The sequence below is a fragment of the Thermobia domestica genome, chromosome 18, assembly GCF_964235325.1.
Source record: "Thermobia domestica chromosome 18, izTheDome1.hap1.1, whole genome shotgun sequence".
Taxonomy (NCBI): Eukaryota; Metazoa; Arthropoda; class Insecta; order Zygentoma; family Lepismatidae; genus Thermobia; species Thermobia domestica.
In genome coordinates, this window is record NC_137471.1 from 161,006,152 (window position 1) to 161,027,337 (window position 21,186).

Genomic DNA, 21,186 nt, shown 5'->3' on the forward strand with positions numbered 1-21,186 from the left:
ATTCGAGATGCATATTCCTGGATTTTCGTACTGTGTTCCGGGAACTAAACTACAAGAAAGGTTAGAAAGAGGTGATAAAGGTATTAACCCTCTAGATGAAGCTTGTGGAGAACATGATATTTACTATAGAGATAATAAAGATATAGCTTCTATACATATTGCAGACAAAGAATTAAAAAAAATAAAGCATGGAAAAGAACATTTGCTAAAGATGCTAATCTAATAAGTGAGAAACTACCTGCTCTTGGAACTGTTTTGGCTATGAATGCAAAATAAGGTTTGGTTTAGGTTTATAAGTATTGTGTTCAATTTTTATGGAATTTAGCATAAAAGTTTTATAATAAATATAAGTATGAAGTTAAGTAGTTTTACATTTACAATTCCTAATGAAGAACTTGAACAATTAAATATTAATCACATTTTAACTAATAAACAGATAAATGTTAAAGCTGAAAAGATGAAAGAAGGTACAAATATGCATTTAACTCTTTCTATACCTCAAATTAAGAAAATAAACAAAGAAATAAGGGTAAATGATAATAAAGTTTACTATGGAGGTTTTATATTTACAATTCCAACCATTCTAGCTTTAATAGGTGCTCTTGGTTCTGCTACAGCTGGAGTTGCTACTGTAGTCAAAACGGCAGAAGATGTGAAAAAGAATAAAACAGAATTAGAAAAACAAAAGAGACATAACTTAGTAATGGAAGAGGAACAAGATGGTAAGCTTCCAAAAAACGTAAAGCCCAAAACACTAAAGAGAAAGAAATCAAATCCTTAAGTAACATAGATCTAATTCATCTTGTTAAACAGCTTAGGATAAAAAACTTTAGAGGTATATTTATGAGTGATGAATTACCTAAACAACCTAAGAAGAATGAGTGTGCTATTGTTAATTTTGATACGTCTAAAAATATACGAACTCATTTAATTTGTTATTGGAAAGAAGGAAATAAAAAGTATGTGTTTGAATTATTCGGAGGTAATCCACCAAAGACACTCGTAAAATACCTTAGCCATAATATAAAGTACAGTAGCAATCGTATACATTTTAACGAGGTAGTCTGTGGGCATTTATGTATTGTAGTATTAAAAATGTTTTCAAATGGATATAGTTTTTCAGAAACCATTAGTCAGGTGAATAGAAATAAGGATATTTGGAGAAGTTATATTTAAGTTTGTTTTATGGGTTGAACTTATAAAACGATAACAATATTTTTTCTTTATAATAAATATGGATAAAATAGAGTCATATGAATTACAATCTTTTAAACCTAATCAAAAGACAATCGAAAATTTAGATAAACCAAACAGATTTATTGAGTTTGATATAGATGTTAGGGATGGGTTCGTTCATCCTTATTATGCTGAAATGTATGTAAGTTTCGAAATTAGAGGTAGAGATGGTAATGGAGAATATACTGCTGGTCAAAATATTAGACTTGTTAATAACTTCTTTCCACATCTGTTTTCTCAAATACAAGTTAGTAAACATGGACAAATATTGGACATTATTGATTATCCTGGTTTAACTTCGACAGCTGTAAACACATTTACAATTTGAAATCAAGAAGCAAATCATTATGATGAATGTGGATGGAAATAAATTACATGGCGAAGAACAGATGAAGAATTAGTATTTTTACTAAGACTTTTATTAGGATTTTGTTCTGATTATAAAGATATTATGTGGAAAGGAGGATTGAAATATACATTAAAAGAAGTGGTTCTGATGATAATGCATTTGCTATTTGGAAAACTAAAAAGCAGGATGGAACGTATGAGATTGATCAACCACATCCAGGTAAAGTTAAGGCTACAAATATAGAGTTGAGAATGCGTATTGTTAATTATGAACATAACTATGTTACCTTGCTAAGATCTAACATGTTGAAAGAGGTTAATATTCTTGTTTCCTTCAACACATATCAATGTTTACAGAAATCAGTTACAGGTAAATATTTAGAATTCGATCTAACCACACAATTCAACTCAAGTGAATTTGATATGCCTAATTTTGTAATTGTATTTTTCCAAACTGATAGGAATGATAATCAAGAAAGAGATTCAAGCTATTTTGATCATTGTAAAACATAATATCCATTTTCGCAATTATAAAAATGAGTCTTTTCCTTTAGAATCTTTGAACATAGATTTTGAAAAGCATAAATATCTCAAAGTTTACGAAATGTATACAATATACAAGAAAGTTACAATTGGAAACACTGATATGTTTTATTATCCTAAAGAGTTTTTAGAAAATAGACCCATGTTCGCAATTAACACAAGCAAGCATAAATCAGTAACTGTAAATGATAGAACCAATTTGAAATTAACTGTTAATTTTGAAAGCGATGTACCGGATAAAACGATTTGCTATGTTGTAATGATTGGTAAGGAAAACCTTGAATATGATGTTCAAAAAGAAAGAAATAATCGAGAAGATATAAATCAAATATGTTTAGTTTGTAAGTGTTTTTATGGTAATATCATAAAAACTTATATATAAACCAAGAAGATAAAGAGATTGTGATCCAAACCGTACAAACTGAGCGAATTGTTCCACTTGTGTTTAAGCTAGATTACTAGAATAATTTGTTTAATAAGAACGAATCGCTCCACTTGTGTTTAAGCTAGATAACTAGAATAATTTGTTTAATAAGAACGAATCGTTCTACTTGTGTTTATACAAAAAAATTATGATTGTGTTTAATAGGAACGAATCGTTCCACTTGTGTTTAAGCTAGATGGCTAGAAATATTTGTTTAACAAGAACGAATCGTTCCACTTGTGTTTAAGCTAGATGACTAGAATAATTTGTTTAATAGGAACGAATCGTTCTACTTGTGTTTAAGCTAAGATAAATGATGATTGTGTTTAATAGAAAGAATCGTTCAACTTGTGTTTAAGCTAAGATAAATGATGATTCTCTTTAATAGGAACGAATCGTTGCACTTGTGTTTAAGCTAGATGACTAGAATAATTTGTATAATAGGAACGAATCGTTCCACTTGTGTTTAAGCTAGATGACTAGAATAATTTGTTTAGTAGGAAAGAATCGTTCCACTAGTGTTTAACCTAAGATTAATGATGATTGTGTTTAATAGGAACGAATCGTTCCATTTTGTTTATTTAATGAAACCGATAATTTAAAAATGATCATGAAAACTTATTGAATAAAATGAATATTCCAGAAAACATTCCACGAGAGAATCTAATTGCGTTAATTCAGGATACTATATTAACACTCCAAAACTTACTAGCAAAAAATAAGAGAAAATTTAAGAGATTAAAATGTATTTATGTTACTCTTATTGCATTTTCGATACTGCTTTCTGCTTCTAGAAGATTTATAAATATATTTATTCCTGTTACAGTCTATTCGATTATTACAACAGCATTTGCATCTGCTTCTGCAGTTATCACTGGTTTATCAACACGATTTAATATAGCATCGAAGAAAGAGTATTATAAGATTATGGTTACTCAAATTGTTATGTTTAAGGATGAGCTTAATATTATTAAGGTAATTAATGGAGAATTAACAGACGAACATATAAAAGACATTGTCGATAGAATTAACTATATATATAACGAGATAAGATCACTACAAAAAAAACAAATTTTTAAAAGTTTTATACAATAAATTTGCAATGCCCTCACAATTAAACAAAAAAAAACAATATTAACATTTTAAAGCTTGTTAAATTGGAAGATCTTGAAGAAGGAAAATCATACGAAATAACGTCATGGAAATTGATACAAACAAAGTATACTGGGGAAAAGGTATTAGTACATCTAAATGAGAAATACAAAACTTTATTGCCACAGAGATATAATGAAGATACTGATCAAGTTTAAAAGAGATGAAAAGTAAGAAACTGTTTATGAGGTATGATGGAATGAAAGGTCTTTCTAATGGCTATAAAATACACTAAATGTTCTTTAAAAATGAATCTAAGAAGTAAAAAAATGATTTAAAAAATTTCTGAAGTAAAAAATGGAGTGGCTAGTACGGATCCCCAAAAGAATTTATTCTTACTAATAATTTCAATGTAATCATTAAGAATGTACAAGAAACCACAGAAGTTGCCTTCGAAATTAATGGTTGTTTATTCAGCTTAAACTATGACCAATGGACTAAGTTTAAAAATCATTGTTTCCCATAGAGAACGAAGTTAACAGAAGATTCCATTAACAGTATCCGAACTTGTAATTTTCAGTATGTTTTAAATTATAGTTAATTGATTTTAGAAGTTTCATGGTTATGAAGCTATAAAACTAAGAATTTTGGAAATACAGAATGCAATGCCATTTGAATTTCAAAGATCCATATATAAATGAGAGAGTTATTTGCGTTTGTTTAATAATATCCTTAGAGTTATGCAACCCAAAATCATTCAAAAGATAGAATTTTTTTTCTATTGACTGTCGTTTGAATTTTGAAAATCGGTTAAAAAACAACGGAGATATAACGATTTTAAAAATAGCACCCCCTCAATACGCCACTGATGACAGGCATGATTTTCCGCATAATTAGAAGTATCAAAATATTCATTCATGTTTTTTATATCTTTATAAATATCGTCGGTTTTAATGTAGTAAATGAAAGAGTCAGTTTCCATGTAGGTAATACTAATCTTATCTCCATATCGAGGTTTCATTATATTGTAATGGAATTCATACATTGCTAATTTTGATAGTTCTGAAACTGTAGCTCCTACATAGATCGGTTTATTTAAAGTTACAGATTTTTTTAACATATGGAATAATGCAAGATTATCTCCTAATTTTACCCATGTTTGAAACTGATCTTGCACTACTAATTTTTTACACTTTTTTCATTGTTAATTAATTTTATATCAATGCGTTTTCGAACATTCTCCATTGACTTTCCGTATACAGAATTATTTATTAACTTATAGAAATCTTTTTCAAATTCAATTGTGGCATTTGCACGACGTTGAGTATTTTCTTGTATATAAGATGCAAGCCATTTAGATTGACGAAACCATAATATTTTATGTACTTTTACCAATATTAAACTTTGTTTTAGATAAAATTGTAATACTCTATAATGCAAGATATAATTCGATTTCGATTTAAGTGTTAATATTTGGTCTAGGAATTAATTTGTGCGGGTGGACAAGAGATGGCGCAACGAACGGAGCGTCCCACAGTTCCGTGTATCCACACATGTGTTGCAAACCCCTGTCATCGCGTATCGTTCGTAGTATAGGGCTGTGGGTTAAAGCGTCAACAACACCAGTTTGTACTTAAGTGAACATGGCGCAATTTGTGCCTGATAAAGTGTTTTTGCGGGGTGTCCTGCTGCATTACTTTAACATGCAGAAAAGTGCAACAGAAAGTCATCGTATTTTGGTGGAAGTGTATGGTGACCATGCTCTAGCTGAGCGAACGTGTGGTTTTGCACGGTTTAGAAGTGGTGATTTCGGCTTGGCAGACCAAGAGCGAGCTGGACAGCCAAAAAAATTTCAAGACGAAGAATTGACAGCATTGCTCGAGCAGGATTCGTGTCAAACGCAGGAACAACTTGCAGCAGCATTAGGCGTTGATCAAACAACAGTCTCCAAACGCTTGAAAGCCATGGGAATGATTCAAAAGATGTCACATTGGGTTCCACATGAATTGAAAGACAGAGACGTTGAAAGACGAAAAACCATTTGCGAATTGCTGCTTCAACGACAGAACAGAAAGGGGTTTCTGCATCGAATTATTACGGGTGATGAGAAGTGGATCCATTACGAGAACCCTAAACGAAAAAAGGCCTGGGTGAAACCAGGTGAATCAGGTCCATCACAACCAAAACGAGATATTCACTGTGCAAAGGTTATGCTGTGCATATGGTGGGATATGAAAGGTGTGGTGTACTATGAGCTGCTGCAACCGGGTGAAACTATGAATGGAGAACTTTATCGACGACAATTAATGCGTTTGAAGCAAGCTTTGGTCAGAACACGACCAGAATGGGAGAACAGACATGATAAACTTATTGTTCTAGATGATAGCGCTCGCCCACATGTCGCAAAACCGGTCAAAACCTATTTAGAAAATGTTGGATGGGAAGTTTTACCCCACCCGCCGTATTCACCAGACGTTGCTCCTTCGGACTACTACTTGTTCGATTGCATGAACAACGATTTGATTGGACAGCGGTTTACTTCTTCAGAAGATATCGAAACATGGGTCTCTGACTGGATCGCTTCAAGGATGAGGACTTCTTTCGCCACGGAATCCGTACATTGCCTGACAGATGAGCGAAAGTGGTGGCTAGCGATGGACAATATTTTTCTTAAGGTATTTATGTATTTTGTGTTTGTACTACAGCTTCAATGTGTGCGTACCAACCGCACGAATTAATTCCTCGACCAAATAGTAATTTTGAGTATTTACCATTTGGTGGAACTTCATTAGTGGGAGCACACGGAAAATCAGAATGGTATTCGTGTAAATAATTTGGATACTCTAAGTCCACTTCTAGAAAAAAAAACCATTCACTATCCGTGGGCCAATTGATAACTTTATTCTTGTCTTGCCAATTGTCAATTTTATCCTCCCACCGAAAACCACCATATGGTAAATAGTCAATCATTGATAGTCCGTACAGATTGTTCAAGTCAATATACAGTAAATAGGATTTTTCTTTTTCCGCATCAAAATCATGTACGTACGGATTATTAGCTTTGGCATACCTTAATACAGCTTGTGTAATACCTCCGCGAATCGATTTTTCTACAAACATATACATATTGATATCTGATAAAAGTTCAATTTTTGTTTTATATAACATGCCAAACCAGGTGCAGTAAAACAATTAATTGGATCAACACAAAAAGCATTTAAACACGTCTTTCGAAAATTTTCCAATAAATCTGCTGTGAGAAGTACATCACATTTTAAATATAGATCATGGTAGTCCCCTAAATTTTGACATTTAAACACACGCCAAATCAGTTTTAGATATTGATAGTCAGTCTCGGAAATTTGTGTTCCATTCAATGTGCTATTAAATGCCTCTCTTTCAGGAAATTCAGTTTCTTTAAATGTATCTAAATTTGTTATGTAATTATAATAATAAATTCCCTTACGGAGAATTAAAAGAAACTTATCATCGGAAAAATATTGCTTTGTATATACGAATTGCTCAGGTTTTAATTTTGACACAAAATTTTCGAGACTATACGGAAGAAATTAAAATAAGTCTACAAAACGTAACTTGATAGGTCTACCATTAAAATTAAAGTGCTTAGAGAATGTGATGTATTTCTCAGTGCTTTCAGCAATTACAGATATATTGCCAGGTGTGCAACCTAGTTCTTTCACAAATAAATGAGCATCATAGGCAGATAAATTATGGAAGAATACAGGGATAAAATTACTCTGACGTTTAATTTGTAAATTGCAGTTATTGCACACCGTGGCAATATATTGACCAGTTAAATGGTTATGATGTTTAACTTTTCTATTGTTACTCATATATTTACTATCGCAAACAGAGCATTTAGTGGATAGATTAAACTCCTGTAAGTGAGAACTATTTAATGGTATTAATGGTTTTTGTTGATCTAATATGTTTATGACTTTTCTTAATTCTTTCTTCATAGCAGACATAAACTTCATCGATACATTTTCTCCCCGATAAATAACTAGATCTGATTTCATATATTTGTTACTTCAACACACAATATAACCAAAACTGCATGGTATATGTTGCTGAATTTGTATTGTATGAGATCCACTTTGTTTATTTATAGGTTTTAATAAACTTCCGAAATCTGCAATTATTATCACATCATTCTGTAATAACAATTTCAGATTTCGAAATTTTAAAACATCTCCTTGTTTCGGCATGTTAATTTTGGTTGGAGTGTGTTCTTTACATAATTTCTCATGTTCACTTAACTTTGATTTGTTATAAAAAGATACTAAACATCGTCTACAAATAAATGTTCGATGAGTACCTAACTGATGTCTAACTAAACCATTTAAATTTGTAATTAAACAATAATGAGAGTTAAAATATAATAAATCTATATGTTTAAATACACCCGTGTTTTCGCTTATACGTAACGGAAAAAATGTTTCATTATCATAATTAATGCCATATATATTAATAGAAATTTGTTCCTTAGTAAATACAGAATTATACATATCTTCAAATTTGATTATGTGTTCTACTTCAACAGGTAATTTTATATTCGTTTTTTCAAATAACGGTAATAAAGTATTACTATATTGTATGTAATTATTTACACGATGTGGATGTTCTTTTACTGGATACAATGTAGCTATACTGCAGTACATAAAACATCTATTATCGTTATTTTCAATATTTAAAACACAATTCTTTTTAGATAAAATCCATTGTGGCAATTTTACATAAGTTTTCTCTTTATGACTTTTCAATTACGCATTGAGATTTTTTATAAGACAAAAATGACTATTGAAATTTTCTTCACAATACAGTAAATCTATACGTTTATCTACAACTTTGTTTTCGCTTACACGTAACTGAGAAATTGTTTCATTATGATAATCAATGCCATATATATTAATAGAAATTTGTTCCTTAGTAAATACAGAATTTATACATATGTTCAAATTTGCTTATGTGTGCTACTTCAACGGGCAATTTTATATTCGTTTTTTCAAATAACGGTAATAAAGTATTAATATATTGTATGTAATTATTCACACGATGTGGATGTTCTTTTACTGGATGTAATGCGGCTATAGTGCAGTACATAAAACATCTATTTTCGTTTTTTTGAATATTTAAAACACAATTCTTTTTAGATAAAATCCATTGAGGCAATTTTATATAAGATGAAGCTGACAGGGGATCATATTTACTGATTTTAATTTCTAAGTGATGGTTTGGTTCAAAACATAAAGACCACTCTGATTTCTTAGTTGCTCTGTTTTCTTGTTCAACTAAAATTTTACTAAATAGTTTTTCAATTATGACATTCACATCTGTATTCGGTAAAATAATTTCGTTACCGCTATTTACAAAGAATCTACATGTTTCTAAATCTACTGGGTTTACAAAAGTTGTAGCCAAAGAAAAATTTACTTTAAAAGACGTATTAGTTTGTTCCTGTTTTAATATATCTAAACAGTCTTTTCTTTTAGTATTTAAAAAGCATCCACTATCCTCATTTAAAACATTATCACATTTTAAAATGATTTTTTCAAATTATTATTAAATAGAGTATCAGTTGATAAATTGGTATTATTTGGTTTAACCTTTTTCATTGCCATTTTTTAAATAACGCAATGTTACTATTATAATTCAGAAGTGAGTTTTTATAATATGATATAATTGTTATAAGATGAATCCGCATACAAACAACCTAAAAAACAAAACCACACTAATAATATAAACACACACCAAAAAATCAGAACACTACACCTGAAACACCAACAAGGAACTGATTAAAAAGAACTTCTCGATCAGTCTTTTATACCTGTGTGATGGCATTGCGCAATATTATGCAATAGAGATGAGTCACGTACGGGGATTCCCCTTTTTTTAATCCTATCGTTGAATGACAAGTTATACCGCGAGCAATCAACATTTACCTTTGTGATTGATTGCATTACGTAATATTGCGCAATAGAGATGACATCATCAAGTCACGTTCGATGATTCCTTTTTTTTTAATCCTATCGTTGAATGACCGTATTGTCTGTTATACTGCTTGTAGACGATCCAAGAAAGCTTGAACAAGAACTTGTTCAAGACCATTCAAGACTATTTGATGAAAAAGATGTCAGCACTGACGTCATTTTTCTCTTGAATTCAATAGTTTCGTTCAAGAAATTTCGTTTCGGTCCTGTTCTAAATAATTGAATTCAAGAGCTTTCAATAGCCAATCAGCGCCCGAGTGCCGTTTGCAGGATAAACCAAAACAACATGGCGTCGTGGGATAGAACAGCAGTTGTAAAATTAATTTCTTTGTATGAATCCAACCCATGTCTTTATGACATTCAAAGTGTAAATTATCATAATAAACAGAGAAGAATATCAGCGCTGGAAGACATCGCGAATAATCTTGCTGATGTAAGTATGCACAATTATGTATACGGTACTTCGCTATGGTAGTATGCCCTTATTTAGTCACTGTTTCGGTTTGATGAAAATATGATGCCCTGTATGGGGAAAAGATAATATTGTCACAGCTATCATGTTCCTCGCTTGGTTTCTTGTATTTTGACAGTTTTTCTTTATTTCAATGATCCATAAAACATGGAGGCGGCAGAGAAATAGTCCCTTCTTTACAGCGTTAACATCATCAAAACACTGCCATATAGTATTGATCTACAATTTTTGGAAATGGTAAGAAAATGTGTTAAGTTAGTGTGCCATTTCGTTATTTGTACACTATATGAAAAACAAAATAATATTAAATTCGAAGTGCAAGGGAAGCAGGAAGTAACATTTGATGTACAAGGACCAAAATGCAGTGAAAATTTGCTGGCTAACTATAAAATCACCTGAAATATTTTCTAAAAGGTTTAATGTAAACTATCAAATTCCAAATACCGTCAGAAAGTTTCGAAAAATATTATTGTTTTTTAATAACCTGTATCTACTTTCAGGGTTATCGTGTTTGTAGCGGAGAAAACGCTAATATTGTAGTTATTAAGTAATAGGATCTTGTTACATAGTTGCCTTGACCAAAATAACACTTAAGGTGAACGTATCGTTTTAGAGTACTTACGTTTCTGGGTTAAATACTATATCACCGGACCAATTTTTGGAAATTTACCGGGTGAATTGGAAAGTTTGTTTGGCTCATGAGAAAGAGTGAGTGGAAATCACGTTAGGGAGATGATTGAAGTTAAGAAAGTGATTGTTGTTAGGCGTTTTGGATATTATTTAATATCTTCCCCCAAATCACTTGGCAGTGACTCTGGGTAGAGTTAGTAGTGATTGCGGTTCATTATTTGCACTTGTGATGTATATACACTGTGGACGTATGATATAAAAACTACACTGCATAAAACATGAAGCAACATGTGCTAGGTGGCCACTAATAATAAAGAATGCTATCTAACCGAGTCTGCAGGAGGGCTCGAACATTAGCGAGGCCTAGACCCACCTCTTTTCAGTACCCTCTCAAGCGCATACCACTTTGTACGCCCCCGCGTTATTACACGGACGCACTAGCTTGATCCTGCCCTGAGTCAGTAAGATAGCATTCGTGCTTTTTAGTGTCAACCTACATACATTGGTTTATTCACCGTAGTTTTTTTTGTCATACATTCGGACGCTTTATTTATACTAAGTAGTAACTTTCTATTCCAAATTGTAGAAGTTTACATGCCTATGTTGCAGGGTTGGCTGGTTTAAACCAGCTGTTTTTTTCAAAAAAACCAACTGGTTTAATCCAAAAAACAAAAAAATGTTCGTAAAAGTGTAAGTGTTTGTAAAATCTTGATGAACACACATTTGTGGGTTATCACGTTTCACTCCCGTATATTATTCGTATTATATTCAGACCTAAATTCCCCATTCATTACTCAAAAAGATTATACTACAAAAGCAACTTTTTTTTTTAAATATAAGTTTATAAATGTTTGTTTTGTGATTTTTTTTTGTAGTTGTTATTATTGTTATGTAATTGCAATCTAAGAAAAATTCTAAATATTGTTTCGTTTCAATGTTTACTATTGATAAAATACATCGAAAATGCCGTAATTTTTGTGTGTGTGGGGGGGGGTGTCATACAGACCCCAGGAGAGGCATTTAGTGAAATAAGTATCTTTGGTATCTATTTATGTATAAATGAGTCTGAGCCAAATTGGACTCAAATAATTCGTATGTTTATTCACTTTTCTTATTGATATGCAGATTAAGTCGTTGTATTTCTTTAATTTGGACCAATAAAAGTCGTTGTTAACTAACTTGAACTAAATTAGTTCTTCTGTACTCCATAGTACTTTGAAATTGTTCATGTGTAATTCTGTATAATGGTTTCACTTGTGCAACTGTTTATCTTTTTGTCCTTCTGAAATTAGTCTTGACAGTTATATTAAGAAGCATGTAAAGATCAGTACAACGTATTTTTTTTTTTTTATCAGGATTCCTTTGTGAGTGAGTCGGCAGACGTATCGCATTTGTGGCCAATTAGTCCTGGTTCCGAGTTCAAATGGAGGACAGTTTCTCTCGGATGTAGCTCGAGAAGCGGTTTTTATTCCGCTTTAAGCTTATGTGGCCCCTTCCAGCATAACCCGGTTGTTGCATAATAACATCAAGGCGAAACAAAATTATTTCTGTCCATATATGATATGAATATATAGAGCAAATTATTTAAACCATAAAAACCTGGTTTAAACAGAAAAGAAACTTTTTTTTTGTTTTTTTTTTAAATAAAAACCATGGTTTTTGCCATGCCATGCCTGCTATGTTGCTTCATGTGAAGTATAACTGAAGGTAGCCTTAACCTAATGTAACGTAATGGTCAAAAGCGCACTTTGAGCAGGACATTCATAGGAACTATACCTAATCGATCCCTGCGGAGCTTGTAATCACTTTCGCTCGCGCAGCTATGTTTTGTTAAATAAGTAACATTAGAGAACTTTTATTTGCAAGATTGGGAAGAAACTAAGAGATACCCAAAATCACTTGTTTTGCTCAGAGTGCAATCCGAAGCGAAGAATGAAAGAATTACAATATTCCATGGGAGTTAGAATTCCATGAACAGGATACGTTTCGAAAACGTGCTTTTTACGCCTCTTGTGGTTCTAGCAGTTTAAATATGATTGTCGCACCATGATTTTTATCATTTCAGTTAACATTAGTACTTATGTAATTTATGTACAAGAAGTTTGTCATATTGAACAAATATATTTTTCTTCCTTCTTCTGCTTCAATAATATGTTTTTTCTGGCTTACTGCTATTGTATTTAATATAAAAAAAAAACATGTTATTCACACGTGCACAAATTTTTCCTCTGTGACCAGAGTTAATCATAATATTAGCTCTTGCTGCTGGGTTGTAAACCGTTAACACTGGTCACAGGAGGAAAAATTGCCGTATGAGTGAATAACATGGTATTTATCAAATATAGAGCAGTAAGCCTAAAAATAAAAACTCAATATTGGAGGACAAAGAAAAAAAATGTCTCGTGCTCAACATTATATCAGCTATTGTACGTAAGTCACAGAAGTCCCAGTGTAGGTTGAAATGGGTACAATCACAGAGCATACATTATATTTAAATTGCTGGAGTCACACAATGTGTAATAGCTCTTTTTTGAAAAATCTTGGCCAATAGATGAAAATCCCTTAATTTTAGCAATTAGCCTGTTCTGTTTACGTTCCTATTCCCAACTTGTTTTACGCTTCCGTCGCACTTTACTTCCACGTCCAGCATGAAGAAGTGAGCTTAAACTGGTGGCGAGATACTTTAACTAGGTTTCGTGGAGGTTTGATAATGTGATAGGTAACAGCCTATCCTGCGATTAATGATCTTGTATTATGGTTTGGGCACCAGCCAACTGCATTTTAGTCAAGTCCCGGTCATAGTTTGCAGCCCAAGTTAATAGTAGGTCCCATCTTTCGTAACTGTGTCCCCATGTTTTTGGTTAACACTGTCCGATTTAGTTATGTACCGTACCGACTTAAGTGTTATTCAAGCCCAATGTTTCCACGCTTAGAACTCTATTGCATTACTCCTTATGCGGTGAAAATATATTTATTGTGTTCCTTCACTTAATTGTATGGTAAGCTTTTGAACTAGGTGCTATTGCTGGCTTGATAGCACACCTATTTGTTTCGCAACTTGTACGTTTCTTTATCTATCAGTATACTACACTCATTACCATGGTTGGTTGGTTTAAACCAGCTTCTTCTTCTTTTTTTTTTTCAAAAAACCAACAAGTTTAAACCAAAAAACGAAAAATGTTCGTAAAAGTGTAGGTTTTCGTAAAATCTTAATGAACACACATTTGTGGGTTATCACGTTTCACTCCCGTATATTACTCGTATTATGTTGAGACCTGAATTCCCCATTCATTACTCAAAGAATGATGAGAAGAAATTACTCTTCACAATTATATTAACAAGTGTGTAAAGGTTAGTTCAACATATTTTTATCAGGAGTCCTTCGTGAGTGAATCGGCAGACATATCACATATGTGGCCAATTAGTCCGGTTTCGAGTTCAAATGGAGGATAATTTATTTCGGAAAGCGAGCAACGGATTGGATTCCTCTTTAAGCTTATGGGTCCCCTTCCAGCAGAACCCGGTTGTTGCATAATGACACCAAGGCGAAACAAACGTATTTCTATCCATATGTGATATGAATACATAGAGCAAATTATTTAAACAAAACAAAAAACGTCTTTTTTTTGTTTCTTCAATAAAAACCATGGTTTTTGCCAACCCTCCTCATTATTATACATCTTTAGTTAGTTCTCTATCCCAGCTAGTGTATGATGCTTATGAAGAACATGTCACTAAAAACTATGACAATAGTTAGCTTTTAAAGATCTTTATTTAGAGTGCATGGCCTGAAAAAGGGATGATTTCTTTCTAATTCTTCCGTACTTTGTTGAGTTAAACACATATTCCTACTACAGTTATTGCACGCACCAACATACATCTTTGAATTGCCAAAGAATTATTTGCTAGGAGATATGGAACTGCATCTACTGAAGTGAGAGTTAAAAGTATTCTGTATTTTCTTTAGGTAAGACCAGGGACAAGTAAAGATGATGTGAAAGTGAAGATAAACGGCCTCAAAACTCAGTATATGGCTGAGAAAAATAAACAGAAGAAAACTGTCCGGAGTGGGATGGGAGTAGATGAGCTGTATGTTCCTTCTCTTTGGTGCTTTCAGCAGCTGAGGTTTCTTGACAAACATACAGCTCAAAGAAGAAGTCTTTCTAATCTGGGAACATTTCAGAAGTCTTTCACCACAGCTTGGGTAGGTAAACGTAATTTATTTTTGCTGTTTATATTATTTTTATTTTTTGAGTTATTTTTTAGAGACTAAGAAACAAGCTTAATGATCATGCCAGTTATCTACTAACATGAATAATGTTCCTTCCAATTGTATTGTTTTACCTCCTATATTTGGAATGGTCTGTCCGAGCGTACTTCCTTGACCACAGTACTGCATCGAATCTTAAATGCTTCATATGAGAAATAATTCTTCCCTCTGGGGTAAATGTTTTAAAGTTGTCAATGGTGGGGTTTGAATGTCAGCAGTAAATGCTACCGAAAGAGAGACTAGCGTGTTTGAAAAAATAAAAAGAAGCGATTGTGATACTTGTTTTCCGATAACATATAATGACGATGTTATGCATGTAGTATAGTGGTCCAGTTAGAATGCAGTGCAATACTTGTGTTGAATATATGGATCTGTACTCAAATGCCGTAACGCAAACGTAATATTTACAGTTATTATATAGCTCAGTAGTTCTCAGCCTTTTGTAACTGACTACATATTACTCAATGCTCACGACCTTTTGACACATTGATTTTTTTTATTAATTATTAGGGCTCGGAAGTCGAAGACCTAAAAATTTCTGGAAAAGGACCTAAAAACTGAAAAACAAGGGTGTAAAAAATAAGACCCAATTTACTTAGAATTACAAATTTAATGAATATAATGCTCAAGAAATACAAGCTTTTAGTGATATACAATATACAGTCGAAAGAAACTTTATCAATGAAATGCTTTGTTTTGTCGTTCAATGTTTTTTATTTTCATTATTGTTTTGTTTAATAATAATATTGTTTCTGTTGTCCAAGTTAAATTCTACATTTTGAACACTTTCGGAGGACAACTACAAACCGGACACTTTTGGAGAAGGCCAGGGCACCACATTAGTCCGTAACACTCTGAAATTATAATTGATCGGTGTATCAGTCGGCACGTAATAAAATATATGTAAATATTTTATGCTTTCAATTGTAGATAAAGAATAAAATTACTTCCCCGCCGGACGTGAATGCGTCAGCCTTGAGCAGGAAGACATACGAAAATAAATTTTTATTTGGCCTTTCCCAGGAGTAGCTGAAGGCAAAATTTTCTCCTAGGCAAAGAGATGTGTTGCGTCTTTCCTAGTCCTAATCTATGGTTTACATTTTATAACAGTGATTATAATAATTTAGAAGCCATTTTTCAGAAGGAGGTAAGGGCGGGTCCTAGCGCGATTCTAATGCGGGTTAATGGCCAGTAAATTTATTGCCGAAAGATGAAGTGGAGGAAAAAAACGTAAGACCTATAAAAAGCTTCATAAAGGCAATAAAGAAAGAAGAAACGGCGAAAAAAGCAAAAAAGGACAAGTAAAATCCATCATTTTCTGGCCTACAATGACCCAAAATGAGCATATATTATGTTAGGCCTCGTCTCCGGGCATCCGTAAAAAAGAGAATTCTTCCTCAACTTCCGGGCCCTATTAATTATAATATAAATTATGGTAGTGCAAAACTATGTTTCTATAAAGTAGTGACTCTGTAGTACTTAGCTTTGTTGTTGCTACTAGAAGTTTTGATTGGTACAGTCCATATCAAAATTAATTATTAAATACTTCATGATTGTTTTCATCTTTAAACTTTTCGCGACACACCCTGTGGGACTGAGCAACACAGTACGTGGAACACACGGGTTAGGAAACACTGATCTAGCCTATGTGTCCGGGGTTTGTATTATAAATGCAATATCCGGAATAAAGAGCTGCTGCTTGTAGTCCGGCAAGTCACGTCCACGGTACGAATAAACGATGGTGGTGGTATAACTATTGGTTTAATATGTTTCGAAGAATTGGAATTTAATAATTGTGTTGACTAACTTCCATTTTATTTCTTTAATTTTTTATATTCTACATTTTTAATTTCCAGAAAAGTTCTCCAGAAGACGAAAACGGATCTCCAGCAGACGATAATGAAACTCCAGATTTCCTGGAAATACCAGTAGCAGAAATGCCGGTCACACCAATAATCATAGAATCAGACATTTCCAATACTCCAATTGCCGAAACAACCACCAGTAGTACACCAACGCCGAAAACCAAAAAAAGGCAGAAATCTTCCTCCAGCAGCGAAACATTATTCTTGGAGAAGGCATCTGCTGCTCTTGAGCAGTTAAATGTCCCCAGCAGCAGCACAAGTTTGGATCATTTTGGTTCCTTTGTTGGTAAGGAACTTGCTGAAATTAAAAATGTAAGAAAACGAAGACGTGTGATGCTAGAAATCATGTCTTTAATTAACGATGCTATAGAAGATTTGTAAGAAATGGAGCTTACTTAGTTCCACGAAGTAAATAAAATGAAATTATAATAAATACACATTGAATTTCAATATTCAGTATCCCTTTGATTGTTATTTGTATATAAAGCACTACATATAAATAAAAACTTTCAATGGGTTTTAAAAGTGAATGTTAATCGTACTGTATATGCATCAATGCCATATAAGGTGGGATAAAATGAATTTAAATAATTACACTGATTTATATGCCAGGCTCTGTCGAGAGACACAACTGTTGAGCTCGCAGAATGGCTGTTTTTATTGTTTTCTAGAAGACTGTCGTTTATAACAGTCATGGGTCAATCCCCCTTTCCTTCGTAAAGTAGAACTAAAAATTCCGCCACTTGTCAACTTGTAAGTTCATTTGGATAGCAAAATTTGAAAAAAAAAAAAATCCCATGGCAAAAGTAATTTACAAAGTCCTAGACTTTATCATTAGGTTTTCTATAGATATAGCTTGTCGGTGAAAAAAAAAATAATGCTGCGTATATTTTTTGCAACGAATTTACCTGAGGTTGAGGCTTGCTTTTGCTACAACAAGCAATAACAGTTAGTAGCTGCGATGGGATGAAGGAAGATTAAGGCACATGGAGCTTTACTCAGTCTTGCTTCCTGCATAAATGTACTTTGAAAAACAATTACTTACGTTGGCACTGTTTACGGTTTTGTATTTACACTAATTGAAAGGTAATTTAGCTACTAGCTTTAAAGATTTCTATACAGTCAGCTGTCATTAGATTTCAAAAAGCGTAATAACACGCTGAAAAGAACGTGGCTTTTTTTTTAACAGGATTATTTTCAAATCCATTTCGATGTATGCGAAAATACTAGGAACAATTAAATGCAGTTTGGAAAAAGTGTACAAACTCGAAATTGAAAATCTAGCTTTGTTGTGCATTTATTTTCTTTCTACACCTTATGAATACTTATCAACGTTTAATGCACAACTGAGGTGACGTATAAAAGTGGTACAGTAAGGTGCGGAAGTTTTTTTAAGGTGGAGAAAGAAGGTAACTTCAGAACAAAAATTTTCAATTTAGCGTTTCTTCCCTTCTTAACACTGCCGATTCAATGGTGGCATCTAACATACTATCACCATCAAGCCTACATTTTTTCTACATTGTTTTTCGAATCCAATATACGTTTCTAATTAAGATTTGTCGTTCCGCTTATCATCGTATTCTCAAAGCCAATGCACTCTGAGTGTATGTATTAAATCTTGAATTATGCAAGCCTGACAATATAGAGAAATAGAAGCTCAAGAATTTTCATTTATTAAAATGCCTGTAGAAATCATATTGTCAGGTTAATAGAAATATTCTATTGCACCTGTATATAACACGGCTCCAATCATGACATTAAAAAAAAAAAAACCTTTTTTTTTATGTACTGTCACCTGGATGTGCCTAATCTCATAAAGAGAGTTCCAAGTTACTCGGAATTGACTTAGAAAAGTAGCGATTGGTTATCTTCAGCTACTTCAGTAAAAAAGGTAGTCACCGTTACATATTTCCTCACATAATTCTGCACTTATTTCATGAGTATATATGATTCTCTAATACATTCCGGCATGGGAAACTGGAAAAATTAGGTGTAATTTGAATTGAAATGTGCTTAGAAATACTGAAGAATAATCTACGGAAGTTGAGCTGATCCTTCAAATTTAGCGTGACTTTTCAACAGTGAAGCTATATGAGGCTTGGATCTAAAATTCAAGCTGGTATCCGAACCCTCCGTAATGCGTTCAAATTTCGGTGTTTTCCCACCGGAAATCGAGCTTGGGACCTTACGCACCAAAGGCGCATGTGCTAGCCACTAGACCAGTGAGGAGGGCTTAAGGAAGTTTGAAGTGTGTATTGAGACGAGCTCATTTTCTTCTTTTATTTCTCTCCCTTAGTTATTATTATTTCTTTCCTCGTACAGTGTTACTCTCTATTTTGTATGTACTTTAGTTGTTAAATCATCACAATTATACTGCTTCATGTTGCGTTGTAACTTTGTCTTTTTTGTATTTGTGTATTGTTGGGGTAGTTCCCTAATCTGTTGAATAGTTGGATTTGTAAGATTGTTAAAGGGATAAGCTTTCAACAGCAACGCCCACGCTATCTCACGCGCTCTGGCAAATTCTTTGGAGAATTGTAGGAATGTAATTTGCAGTCATAGAAATTTTGAAACCCTTTGCGAGAATTCGGACATCAATCACTTCTGTTTTAATGAAAGGTTATTATTATTATTATTTCATAGCCCAAGTGAGCTTTGTGGTGAACAAAACAAAACACCGTATGGCTAGATTTCTCGGGTTCTCCCGTTTCCTCCAATCATTTTCATTCCTTTCTCATCATCGCTGTCTCCTTTAGCTTAGCTGACATAAACGTGGGACGTAAAACTTAGATTTCATTTACTCTTATTTAACCACAGTCTTCATAAGGTTGGGACAGTGTACTCAGAAAATTATATCAAATTTCTTTTATATTCGACTCATTCTGGTGTGTCAACATCGTTTAAAGTTAAATATGAAACAAATTATTCTTCCGGGTTCGAAAACTTACGCGCGTATTCCACAAAAATGGTGGATCTGAATCAATGAACACTCATTTCAGCTGTTAATTAATTATTGACATGGCACATAACTCAGTTGTTGGGAGGGATTGAGCACTGAATTACGAGTGTCGTATGAAGGCAACGCAGATGAGCTCCAGGTTCACTGGACTAGTTTGACTCTTCGTGCTACAATGATAATAAGTAATTTTGTAGCCTGTTTTCCTGTGCATAAATAATTGTTATGTATATGGCGTAGTGTCTTTTGTAATTAAGTAATCGAATCGCTTCCTGTCATAATTCAGTCCGTGGCTTTCTAGTACGTTTTCACTTTATAAGTTGCTTCCTTATTATGAATGTGTGCCATTACCCAAATAAATTACTGTAATGCTCAGTGTAAAATTCTCAAGGTTAATGTAACAAGAACGCCAAGTTTGTACATTGTTTATGTCAAGAGGCCTATAAATTCATTTCAGCAAAATCATATAAGAATGCTTTTAGTGAAAGGTGGAGGAAAGCTCGATGGGTGGCCCAAAAGTATACCCCTACATTCATAAAGTATAACATTCTAGCTTATAGGTTTATTTGCTTCAGCTGTTCGGAGCTTAAGGTATAAGTAAAAAGACATTAAGAACAAATAACAAAGAAACTAAGTCTACCTGATGGATAACAATATTGATCAGTACGGGACTGTATACCTACTTTTGGGCCACTCTGTATATTAGTACCATATGTGAACATTGTATCAGCTGTTTTATGTGTAGTTGTGACATAAAATGCAATATTTTAATACTAAAATACGACCATATCCTTTAAAGTGTTGATTTGGGCTAGTTACTGCTTAGAAGAACCGGTGTTTCGAAGAGAATACATTTTATGACATGGGCAACGTAATTCGACGATACTTAGAAATTTGTTTTCGCTCTGAACTGTGGGAGTTTAACCGTATATAATACGACCTATCTTTTTCACTGCAACATCATGTGCACACTTTTCAAATTCGTTCGAGTTTTTTGGAGAGAGACTGTACTCCTTGTACAGAGCGCTAACCAAAATACTAAAGCAATTCACACCACCACCAATGGTCTCCAGTGCATCATTTACAGCAAGTTCCAATCTATGACGAAGGCAATGCCACAACACGATTTTGGGAAATTGTTGATGTAATCTTGATTCGACTTCAAATTTTTTCCCCGCACATAACTCTAGCACCATCACTTGTGAAACCAATTATGTAGTTTCCGAGATGATATCATCAAAACCGCTCGTTTGAAGACATTCCATAAGAATGTTGTATATTGCACCTAATTTTTGATCCAGAAGTTCGAATAGTTCCAAAAAGAACGTATAAATATCAT

General features: G+C 33.2%; 1 protein-coding gene across 1 annotated transcript; it reads left to right on the forward strand.

Moving 5' to 3' along the window:
• The first annotated feature begins 9,841 nt into the window (after window positions 1-9,841).
• LOC145674777 (uncharacterized) lies at window positions 9,842-17,489 on the forward strand. The gene is made up of 3 exons (XM_081744981.1): window positions 9,842-10,087; window positions 14,724-14,960; window positions 16,883-17,489. Exons 1-3 carry the CDS (start codon window positions 9,941-9,943, stop codon window positions 17,270-17,272), a joined length of 774 nt encoding a protein of 257 aa, XP_081601107.1. The 5' UTR covers window positions 9,842-9,940; the 3' UTR covers window positions 17,273-17,489.
• The last annotated feature ends 3,697 nt before the right edge of the window (window positions 17,490-21,186 follow it).